We start from the raw sequence: 12,205 nt of genomic DNA, 5'->3' as shown, positions 1-12,205 counted from the left end.
AAATCTTTTATAGTTCACTTAATGTTCGGTGTTTCGTGTAATTCATTTATGTTCTCAGCTAATACAGTGGTTTGGCTGACATTTGTTTTGTCTCCATACCTTCAGATGCTGGGCTTCCTTTTGTTTCCAGGACTGGCAAGACAAATGATTTCACAAAAATTAAGGGGTGGCGTGGAAAGTTACATAGTTCTTCAAAATCTGAAGGTAAGATAGTTTGGACTTGGGTTTTTTTTTCCTTCATGTGTTCTTGAACATGAATGGAAAGAAGAGAAAATGAGATTGTGTGTTCTGCATGTCAGGAGGGCTTTCCTTGTAGTCACCTCCAATTCTGTGATTCTATGAATTATTTAATTTTTCTTTTTCTGCTGATTGTCTAAATAATTTCTAGTATTTATTTTTATAGAAAGAAAGGGAAAATTAAGGTGCTGAATAGCTAAAATGTGAGGAAGAAAGCTTGCATATATTGACAAATTGCTTTGTCTTGGCATTGGTCTAGAGTTGCTGGATCATGCCAATCTCTCTGTCCCAAGTATTGAATCCCTGAACTGATTTGTATCCACTAATTTTAACTTTAGTTCTGCTGTTAGATAGATCCATGTAATGTTCTTAGAATTTTAAATGTTTATAAAGTCTTCATTATGTTTCTATGCAAAGTGGTAATAGTGAAATGGGTAGTACTCTAAATCTAAACCTATTTTGTGCAATTCTTCAGGTATCCTAATAGAAGGCTCCTTGAAGAACCGGTCTGCCTTTTGCAGTGATAAACTTGATGAGTACTTAGAAAATGAAGGGAAGTTGTTGGAAACAAGCATGGGATTATCACCAGGAACTTCCAGTTCTCCTGTGGTTTATCAGCTTCCAACTAAAAGTACTAGTTATGTCAGAACATTAGATAGTGTTCTGAAAAAGCAATCCACAGTTACTACTTCTAGCTCTTGTACTCTCACATCTCTTTCTGTGCCTTATGTCAGCAAAAAGAAGAGACAAAAATTAAAAAACAGAAAAAACACTGTGTCTAGAAGCAAAGAAAAGTCGCCTGCAAAATCTGTAATCTCTGTAGGAAAGGAAAAAGGTAACGTATCCAACTTGGAAGAGAAAGTCACCAAAACCCAGCCCAGTAGACAAGGAGTAAATGAAATAGAACCTCACATAGTGCCAACCACAGAAGAAAGCATGCAGGTGAAACACATCACTGTGCATCAACCACTTCAGAGTAGTCGTTTGCCAAGTTTATCCAAAACGCAGTTGAAGCTGATGGATTTGGAGGATTGTGCATTGTGGGATGGTAAGCCACGGACCTATATTACTGAAGAACGAGCAGACTTATCTTTGACAACATTGCTCACTGCTCAGGTAAGTTACTTTAATAATAACTTTCCTATACTCTGTATTTCTGAAATTTAATGTAAAGTTTTGCATTCAATGTAAAGTTTTCACTGGGTGGGCTAAAAGAAAAGGCCATAGATCATTGTATTTGTAGAACATCTAGACCAAATGTGGGGAAAGCACAGCCTGTGGCTCACACACAGACCTAGAAAGCCGTGTTTAGACATCAGATTCATCCTCGGTTTTAAAGAAATGACGATAAAGACTCAACAGTTGACTGGATGGTCCTTGTGGTCTCCTCCCAACTCTTGTTTCGTTTTCGTGGTTTCTGTGACTCACACAAATGGGTTATGCTGTACCAGTGTCTCTTTCAGAAATTTCACAAGCTTTTTAGCACTAATCTCATTCACTTCCAGATGCCCTACACAAGGGCCTTTCCATTTAACCCCCAGTTCCTTTTCTTCCACTGCTGCAGTATTCATCCTTCTGTAACATTCAAAGTTTGACTTCGACTTTTCAGCTTCTCAGATTCATTGAGTTCCTGGTCAATTTCGAAAGTGGGGATGCAATCTACTTTCAGGCTCCAGAAATGGAAGAAAAGATAAGAACATGCATTCTTGCGACTCCTGACAAATTGCTTCTCAGTTCACTTTTGTACACAGGCTTATTCATCTGTATCGGTTGAAAGTGGTTGCACATCTGGGAGGTATCTTCCCAAGAGGATCTCCTCCTGCTCCGATGTCAGATTTTTCTTACCATTCCACCAATTATTTATTTATTTACTTTGCTTGTATACCGCTCTTCTCAGCCATCAGGCGACTCATTATGTGAAGGCTGCTTCACTTACTACTCATCAGATGTAACAGGCACCTGAGAATCTGTCTGATCTGGATTCTTCAGCTGTGGTTAGAGGGTCCCCCTTCTCAGACTTCTACTTCAAGTGCACCAGCTCCAGGATGCTTTGACTGACCAACTGACTTATTTATTTATTATATTTATTTATTTATTTACTGCATTTTTATCCCATCCTTCTCACCCTGAAGGGGACTCAGGGGGCTCACAACAAAGGCATATTTTGATGTCATGAATAGAATAAAAGAACTTATACTTAAAATCACATAATTAAAACAATTACTTAAAATCACACAATCCAAAAGTGTATTTCAGGAGCCATTTCATTTGCCACTTGCATTATTCATTATTGCGCTGAGAGATCATTATTGCACTGGGAATCATATCTATATATACCCCTCTTTTACCTGTCAAAGGAGACTCAAAGCAACTAACAATATGTGAATTAAAGCCTAGTCCATACCAACATTAAAACAGGAATAAATATTGGCAGTATTAAAAATAAACAGTTGAAAACATTGAAACAGTTTTAAATACATAAAAATATTGTCTTCCATGCACAATGTAATTTTGGATTTGTTGTGTTCTTTATCACTATCTGAAGTGATGGACAGAGATTAAATATTTATGCTGACTAGACTCTGGAACTTTGTACTGAGATGTCCTATCATTTCCACATTAGTAAAGTATTCCATAATGACTTAAATTTCATAAAGGTACTAGGTATTATCTAATCTTGGAAGCTAAGAAGGGTCAGGCCTGCTTAGGATTTGCTTAAGATAACTAATTGAAATGCATGGTGTTGCTGTAACTTGATGGTCAATTTGAAGGCACATACAAAAATTCTTCTGCTTGGGGTAGTAATTCTACACATTTTTGTAATTTCTTTTGTTTTGATCAGGCTCAGTAACATTTTTTCTAGATGTATTTCACAACATTCATTCTTTAGATATAGTGTTTTTCTTGAATTTTATGATTATATGCTGCTGTGATGAGCCTTTTTAATTAAAAGCTTTATTTAAATTTATAAGTTTCTTTAAATTATTACATAAAATATGTGACCTATATTTATACAGCACTTACATTTATTTTATATTATTTCTGGAATTCTTAGTTATAATAAATTTGGTATAGTATTATAGTAAATTCAGTATAGTAACATTTCTAAAATTTACATTTTAGAAAATAGCTATAGTAATCTGATGCAGCATAAACAATAAAGAATCTTATAAAACCTTAGATTTTCAGTTGGTTTTGACTCTTAAAAACTAAATAATAGTCTGTTCTCTGGATTTTGAATGTCAGCTTCCTGTGCAAAATTCTGTATCATGTCTGGAATCTACATGGGCAGTAGCTCTTTTGTGTGTGTGTACAGGTACTTGTCTGAATGCCCATCTGCACTTTTCCAGGCATCACTAAAGAACAAGCCTATCCATAAAATAATGAAAAGACGAGCCCCACCATGCAACAATGACTTTTGCCGGCTTGGATGTATCTGTTCTAGTTTATCTCTTGAGAAGCGTCAGCCTGCACACTGCCGCAAGCCAGACTGTATGTTTGGTTGCACTTGCCTAAAGAGAAAAGTGGTCTTAGTTAAAGGAAGCTCCAAGAAGAAAAAGATTCTGGAGAAGCCTCTGCAGGGGAGGTATATGTTGCCTTGTGGAAAAAAGGTTGACCAGCAAGAGCAGGACATTGAAAAAGAGAAGGAAGAAGAAAAATTGAATGGAAAAGATAAGAAGAAAGAAAACATGCAATATAGTAAGTACGGCTTAGTCATCTTTTCAGGGATTTTAAAAAATTGCATAATGTTGGGAAGGGTATGTTATATAGTATATTTTTGAACCAATATGCAACTGGTTTCAAAAATAATTCTAAATAAAATGCTCACATCTGTTGTAGCCATAACACTTTTATCATACCAGTGCATGCAGACTTCTGTAAATCAACTCAATATATGGTTAAGGGAATTTTTAAAAAGAATTTCCTGTACAGACACTTAGAAAACTTTCACGTTTAACTTAATGTGTAGATGGATATTTCTTTTAGGTGCTTGGTAAAATATATGTTGAAAGGTTAAATCAGGACTCATATCTTGAAGAATGAACCAGACTCTAAAACACAATAGCAAAAGTTCATAAAGAATGGGGGAAATACCACAAAGCAAAAAGAAGAAGAAGAAGAAGAAGAAGAAGAAGAAGAAGAAGAAGAAGAAGAAAAAGAAAGAAAGAAAGAAAGAAAGAAAGAAAGAAAGAAAGAAGTGGGAAAAATCACTGTGTCATCAGTGTCATGATTTGGGATCCAGGTTTCTGTGATGACCAAGAATGCTTTTGCACATTTAAAATAGGCAATAATATTTGTTTATAACTTTATGAACAGATACTCCAACTGGGAAGTTGACATCTTCTTGGTGCCTTCGCTGCTTGAGAACTGTGATCATCTTTGCTGAAAAAAAATAAGAAAGATCGGATGGCCATTTTATAGATAGCTATATCTTGTATGTTTTTATGCTGTAAGCCGTCTTGAGTCTGCTAGTGGAGAAAGGCGGGATAGAAATTTCCTACATAAATAAAATATCCTATTTATAGTTATATGTTACATTTTGTAATCCATGTCTGATTATTATTATTATTATTATTATTATTATGTTTATTTATATCCTGCTTTTTCTCTCCATAAGGAGACTCAAAATGGCTAATATTAAAAGCATTACAATACAATTTAAAATATACAAATATTAAAACAGTATTAAATAATGTTAGAATTAAAAACAATTCAGATTAAATCCATAAAAACATTTTAAAAAAACTACAGCAGCCCCTGACATGATCTTAAAAACCTTCTTCTTTAAAAACCTGACTGAATAAAAAGGGTTTAGCCTACCACCTGAGTCAAGAGGCAGCCACTGAAAAGACCCTCTCTCGTTTTCACTAACCGAGGTTGAGATAGAGGTAGGATCTCAGGGCCTGGACAAGTTCATACAAGAAGACACTGTCAGCCAAATAGTCTGGACCTGAGCCATCTAGGACTTCAAATTCCTAGATGGCTCAGGTCCATCTGGCATAATTACGGGCACTTTGAAGCTGCTGCAACGGTGGGTTGTCCACTCCCTGTAGCCAGCTCCAGTGAGCAACCTGGTTGCAGCTCTTTGGACCACCTGAAGTTTCTGAGCACTCTTCAGAGGCAGCCCCATGTATTAATCATGAATAATCAAGCATTGCAGTAATTCAGACAGGGTGTAACTAAAGCTTGTACCACCATAGCCAGGAACGGGCGCAGTTTCACAAGTTTTAATGGTGCAAAGGCCCTCCTGGATCTACATAATCCATTTCATCCAGAAATCCCTGGAGTTGGTAGGCCACCATATGCTCCAAAACCTTGTTCAAAAAGGGGAGGTTGGACACTGGCTGATCGTTCTTCATTATGGAGGGATTCAGGGATTTTTAATGTGTCTCACAATTGCCTCCTGTAGGCAAATTGGAATTATACTTTGTTCCAAGGCGGCATTGACTACCACCTTCACCCCCTCTGCCAGTCTTCCTCTGGCCTGTTTGATCAGCCAGGAAGGGCAAGGATCTAAAATAAATGTGGCAGCCCTCACCTCTCCAAGAATCCTGTCCACATCTCAGGCTGCACAAATTAAATGGTATCTATCGACCCTGGACAAGCAGGAGCCAGAGTTACATCCATTGGAACTATCAATAACAGCATCCAAGTCGTAACGGATGTGAGCAACTTTTAGCTGTAAAGCCCCATGCAAATTCTATACAGTGGGCTGTCGAATTTTCTCCTTGAGGACTAGTGTGTAATAGTCCTCTGACTACTCAAAACAGCTCAGCTGGATGGGTTGTTGCAGATGCAGTGGTTGCAGCAAGAAACAATTTCTCTGCTGCTTCCATTGCCGCAGAGTAGACTTTCAAATTTGCTCTATCCTGTGCTCGGTCAGATTTGTTTCCGCCAATGTCGCTCTAGTCTCCGTCTCACTTGCTTCATTGCTGCCAACTTCTGGAGCTGATTTGGCTCTATAGGAAATTAACTTTTAAATCTTTTTTCCAGCTTTCTGTGATAGAGAGCCAGAGAAGACTGTTAAGAAAAACTTTCCATTGTGGGTAAAAGTAGATGGAGAATTGGACCCTGAACCAGTTTATATTCCAACACCATCAGCTGTAGAGTCAACAAAACCTGTGACACCACCGAGTCTAGAGGTCTTACCATCTGATGACAAACCTCCAGCCAATGAAGTCAAGCTTGTAACTGGAGGACTCAAGTCATCACGCGTGTACACACCTAGACCCAATCCTGTGGTATGCAAAAGAAATATTTCAGAAACTTCACACTTCTTTTTAATGAAGGCAGCCTAAAGAAAAACTAGATGCTTAATTTTAAAATGTAAATGAAGGATTTCTTTATATGATTGGGTTTCATTTCAATTTGAAATGAAGAGAAAAAGTAAAGACCATGTAAGGTGATGTGGAAGCACATGGAACAGTTCCAAACTGCATTTTTCTTCATGGTGTAGTGACAGGGCAAGACAGTTCACTTCATCAATTTGACATGAGTTGTCCTTGATGAGATGCAGGTTTGCCAGAAGACTGAGCTGTTTTGTGAATTTTCACATGGCAACTCCAGCTTCGGGAGACAGATGTGGTGGCATAAGCTTGCAAATAATTAAAACTGTGAATGTAGATGTCTGACTGTCTACTACATTTTTTTCTGGGACAGTTGCAGGCTCATAGGTATTGTGGTAAAGTAGATAAAACAGGGCAGAACACTCCCCAAAAGAAATTAGTTCAGCTTGAGGATGTTCAGGTGCAGGAAAATTCCTTTGTGAGTTTACAGGGGACTATCTGAATGGTCATAATTGCAGATAAGCATCCTGTTGTTCTTTGCGTTGTCTGTGCTGCTGCGGTTCCTGTGACTGGAACTTAGTTTTAGAAGCTTATATGATTCTGTGACTTGTAAACTAGAGTTAATGATAGCTGTCTTGCTCTCATCGTCCACTTACATTCCCTTAGCTAAGCTTTGACTTCAGAAGCATTAAAAAAAACTTCACAGTTAAGCTCTGACAGTTTCGACCCACCATGAATCATTTTGAGGGACTGGAATTTATCTAGCTATTTAATAATAAAAGCGGAAGACGTTAATGAAAACTTTCAAGGGATGCTCATTTAACCAAAAACCTATTTATCTTGTTTTATAGATTCGAGAGGAAGATAAGGATCCTGTTTATTTATATTTTGAAAGCATGATGACTTGTGCTCGCATTCGAGTATATACACGCAAGGTGCAGGAGAAAAGGCAGCACCAAAAGTGTCCTCCAAGTTCTGAGGAACACATTGAAAAGGTAATATCCCTCCCTCTGGCAACTATTAAACACAGAAAGAAAGCTCCCAATGGCACATGATGATTTATGTTTATAAAGGTGAATAGGGGCTATGTGGTTAGCATTGTTTACATAGAATTCCTAGAGGTGCTTGGTTTTTCATCAAGGACTCTTGAGCAAAAAAGTAACATTATGGACTTGTTAAACAATAGGAAACAGTGAAATAAATGATCAATTCTCACAGTGAAAGGATATAAGGAGTAGGTCTTTCAAGAATCTGTGTTGTGATTTAAAAAAAAAAAGCAATTGTACATTATCTCTAGAGTTAGGGGTGAGTAGTGAGGAGATCAAGGTTGCTCCAGAGTATTTTGGGTAATTAGAACAAAACATAATGCAAAGAGCTCCAAAAGGTTCACTCGAGATCTGAAGTAAAGTACAGTACAAGTACAAAGGAATATTTTTGGGGGTAAAAAGTTCTAGCCAGATATATGCTGGTTGAATTTGAAGGCCGAATTCCCATGTATTTTTAATCTTTTCTTTAAATTTCTTTGCTTTGTTTCTAGGAGCATCATCCTGAGGTTCAGCCCACCAAAATAGAAAAGGATAAAGAGCCTGGAGCTAGAGCTCCTGCCTTGAACTTAGCTTCGAAGTCCTTAGGTAGGTATTCCAAGCAGAACCTGTGAAATTTGTAAGGAGGGATCATGGAAGAGATTACTAGCCTTCTTTGACATTTGAGCTCTGGCACTACAGCCACCAATTTTTCCTCCAAGGAAATGACAAAGCAACACTAGAGAGAAACCATAATACTTGGATAAGAATAGTGCAGTCTGAAATATTTATGCAGCCCCCAAAGGGCTCATGTGTTTCTTCTCAATTGTTAAGGCAGTAGTAGAACACCCCAACGTGTTTTATTTTTTAACAATAATCTTGTTTTGTCAAAAAGTGGCAGGATTTATTATTTACATTATTTTGTATATCTGTGTTTTAAAACCATAGTAATTTAAAATAAATCACAAAATAAAGGCAACAGAAGAACTTCATAAGTATAACAACTGAAAAGCTTGGAAAAGAGCATTAAGATTTCTCTCTGTCTTTTTGTTGGATTAATGTCCTAAATTTGAACCTATTAGAAAGCTGTTGACATCCAAATATGCTCAGGGATCTCCACACATTTACTTTATTTTTCATATCATCAGCTGCTATTGGCAGTCCCAGCCAGATTTGTAAAAGACACGATGAGTTCCAAGTTCTGATGGAATGAATTGAGAAAATGAGTTGAAATTTGAAAAAATTAAGAAAGATTAATTTGGTACCTGGTTTATTTTTAATGTTATATATTGTATAAATGGACTGACACAAATACTTCTGATTTCACAATAGCAATGAAGGAATTGTTATCTGCTTGTAGGATTATGCTTCCCCCAAGTCATCCCTTTCTGTTATTCATGTGTTTCCCACACCTGTTGCAATGAATAAGGTAGTAACTAAACTATAGTTAATCTTATTAAGTTGCATTCTGCTCTTAATTCATGTAGATTTATGGATCTATAACAATAAGAAGTGTGTGGCATTAGTGGATAAAAAGCATTTTTATCTAAGCTAATCTAAAAAATTGTATTAATCATAATTAACTCAACTTTTTGGTTTTTCTTTTATAATAAAATCCTTTTAATAATGGAGGAACCTCAAGTCCCGGAGGTGAGTTCAGTCATTCTGGAGTCCCTGTTTGTCTCTTTTGGCTTCTCTAGAGTACCATATCTTCTTTTAGTGATACTGTCATTTTTTTCAACATCTTTCATGTTTTTAAGTACTATTCTGACTAACTTTGTATATGTCTTTTCCTATTCTGAAAATACTTAGATATTTGTAGTCACAACTATAAGCTAAAATATACTGGTTTTTTATTTCATGTCCTTGTTTTTGATTATGATCACCATAAGAATGCAGACAATTAGTTAATTTGGTTCTCCAGATGAAAGGGGTTTCTCATCCCTAGAATTGTGTGAGTTAGCAATTTCTTCTTCTTCTTTTTTTTTTTTGCTGCGTTTGACAGCTGAATACTTTAAAAAAGCAAACTCACACAGATTGCATTGAATAAAATGTAGTTTTTATGTCTATAAAACTCTTTAACACTTGTACATTTTTGGAAGTAATGACTGCTAAACTGGTTTTCAGAATTCATTTAAAATCACTTTAATATATTACAGCCATGCTGTTTCTGAAACCAAATGTTGCAGATCTGTAGTTATGATAATCTGGGCCCCAGGCCTTTTTTGTGGAAAATATAAAGCACAGTATATAAAGCACAGTCTGGTCCTTAGGTGTCGAGACTGAGTAGATATTGTGTTACACCAGGGTAGATAAGTGCGATGGGATTAAAGACTATGGACTATGATTTTGTTGTATACAGGGGTTTTTTGTAATAAAATTAAGAATTTATAGTTAAAAATAAATTAAAATTAGATATGCATAGGTGTAATAGAATACATTAAGATGAAATTGGTTCTACATTTCATTAGTAATTGAATAAAGAATTTATCTTCATGAAAACCTGTCAAGTTATTAAATCTTCCTCCATTCATTATTAATAATCTCTTACACATCCTTATTTTTAGCTGATATTATATACAAATAAATCTTAAGTGTACTTCAATTGATTTAAATATGAAATCATTTGTGGGCAATCTCATATTTGAACAAGAAACTAAATTGCCTGTGATGTCAACTATATTGCATTTAGTTGGTTGCCACTGAATTTTAAGAGCACACAACATAGGCATATTTTAATATGGGAATTGGGGACTACAAAACAGAGCCTAGCCTATGGTTACAGTTACACTCAGTGGGATATATTTTTCCTGCCCTGTGTAAGCTGGGCAGGAAACAGAAACAGAAAAAAGCTATGAAAAAAGAAGAATATTTAGCTCTTTTTTCCTATCAGTCTTTTCCCCCAGCCCTTTAAGAAATTATAAATGTTGCTTTAAACCTTTTGTAAATTTGGGCACTTCTAGGGTTGCAGTATTTATTTGTTTTTAATTTGAATTATGTATGTCTTAAACCTGTTTTCATTCTTCCCCAGTGAAGAACAGTGGGCTTTCCTGTGGTGCTGAGAATACATCCACTTCTTATGTACACCATACCACTCCAGATGGAATAACCAAGCTGGTTGAGATTATTTCTGACTGCAAATGGGAAGAGGATCGCAATGAGATCTTGAATATCTTATCAGAACATATGAAGAATAAGCTGCCAAAATCCCTCGAAGTAGGAAATTTTGTTATTGATTTAGAAGCTGAAAGCAAAACCTGTGATGAGAAAAACATTCCCATTTATTCTTCCCGGGTGAAAATCTCCATGCTGTCCTCCAAAAGCAAGAGTGAAAAGGCCCAAATTGCTGTTTCTGAGCCTTCTGATAATAATTCGTCAACATGCAAAAAGACAGAAAAGAAAATACCGTTAACACCTGCCATGTTACGGGAACAGAGAAAAAAAGGTTTACCTTTTTACGCAAGCCTTTCTCCTGCAGGAAAACTGCTTGCTTACCCACGCAAATCAGGTTGGAGCCGTACAACTTTAGTTCAGGTAAGTTGCTTTTTCTGTTGGTATAAAAGGTCCACCCCCTTTGTGGACCTTTTATACCACTTCGGCTTGTCTTTAAAATACAAAATACAAGTTGTACTCTCCTCAAGTTGTGGAGAGCCCCTCTTTTGGGCTGGGAATTTTTTTTTAATGTTAATGTTTCTAGACATATGGTCTCTTCCCTGAGCACCCAGAATATGCCATAGCAGAGATGGAGACTGGCAGGATAGTTTTTCACGAGGACCTAGTGCTTTGAAAATAATAAAAATGTGACAATGTATTATTTCCTGTGGACAGAGCCATCTCCTGAAAAGGGCCGCCTAACCAGAGTGGCCCAAGGCTCAGCATAGAAGCAAGGCCTGGTTGTACCAATGCCATCTAGAGGTTTGACTCTGTTGGGCGGAAACTCTACTCGGGAGCTTCCCTGCTCACAAGAATTTCCAACTATAATTCCTGCACGGGTGCATATCAGCAACTCCTTTGGACCTTTCAATGTTAAGCTCTCAGAAGAGGACTGGGCAATGTTTTCTATGCTGCAGAAAGAAGCTACCTCCCTGGCCCATCACCAGATACAGATAGTGAAACACCGCAGACACAGCTGAGAACATGATTGCCCATGCCATTGCCATCCGTCAAGATGCCTGACTTCGTTCCTCCGACCTGTCCATGGCCTCTCAATAAGTTATTGAAGATCTTCCCTTCGATGCCTTAGGCCTGTTCAACACAGGTACGGATGACAAGTTGGAAATTAACCAAGACTTCAAACTTCTTGCCGCAAAGTGTGGGATGCCGACTCAAACCCACTAGCATCAGTCAACTAAGTGGCACAGTCAACTAAGCTACAGGCGCTTCAACCAACCTGCTTACTTCCACCAGCAGGGGGCATCTCCTGTGCCTCAGCCACCCACTATCCTCACCAGAACCAGAGACAACGAAAAAGCCCAGCCACTAGCCAACTCAAGCGCAAGGTTTGAAGGTGCACACGATGATGCCGACTCCTCAGATACTGCTGCCGCCATCACACTAACCCAACCACCCCCTTTGCTCACTCTCTTCAGTTCCCAAGGACCTTCCCCTACCACTCTTTGCCAAATGCCTCACACACTATGTGATAGTGTGTGGATAGCA

At 37.4% G+C, this 12,205-nt stretch overlaps 1 protein-coding gene across 2 annotated transcripts in view; it reads left to right on the top strand.

The window, feature by feature from the left end:
- The window catches only part of MGA (MAX dimerization protein MGA), a 53,502-nt gene that overhangs the window by 14,865 nt on the left and 26,432 nt on the right, over window positions 1–12,205 (top strand). For both annotated transcript variants that reach the window (XM_060760787.2, XM_060760793.2), the window contains exons 7-14: window positions 106–204; window positions 713–1,353; window positions 3,588–3,936; window positions 6,232–6,479; window positions 7,376–7,519; window positions 8,062–8,155; window positions 9,179–9,196; window positions 10,578–11,080. In XM_060760787.2, the coding sequence (XP_060616770.2) occupies window positions 106–204; window positions 713–1,353; window positions 3,588–3,936; window positions 6,232–6,479; window positions 7,376–7,519; window positions 8,062–8,155; window positions 9,179–9,196; window positions 10,578–11,080 (2,096 nt within the window). The remainder of the gene's footprint in view (window positions 1–105; window positions 205–712; window positions 1,354–3,587; window positions 3,937–6,231; window positions 6,480–7,375; window positions 7,520–8,061; window positions 8,156–9,178; window positions 9,197–10,577; window positions 11,081–12,205) is intronic.

The sequence above is a fragment of the Anolis sagrei genome, chromosome 1, assembly GCF_037176765.1.
Source record: "Anolis sagrei isolate rAnoSag1 chromosome 1, rAnoSag1.mat, whole genome shotgun sequence".
Lineage (NCBI taxonomy): Eukaryota > Metazoa > Chordata > Lepidosauria > Squamata > Dactyloidae > Anolis > Anolis sagrei.
This window is presented reverse-complemented; position numbering and strand designations above follow the sequence as displayed.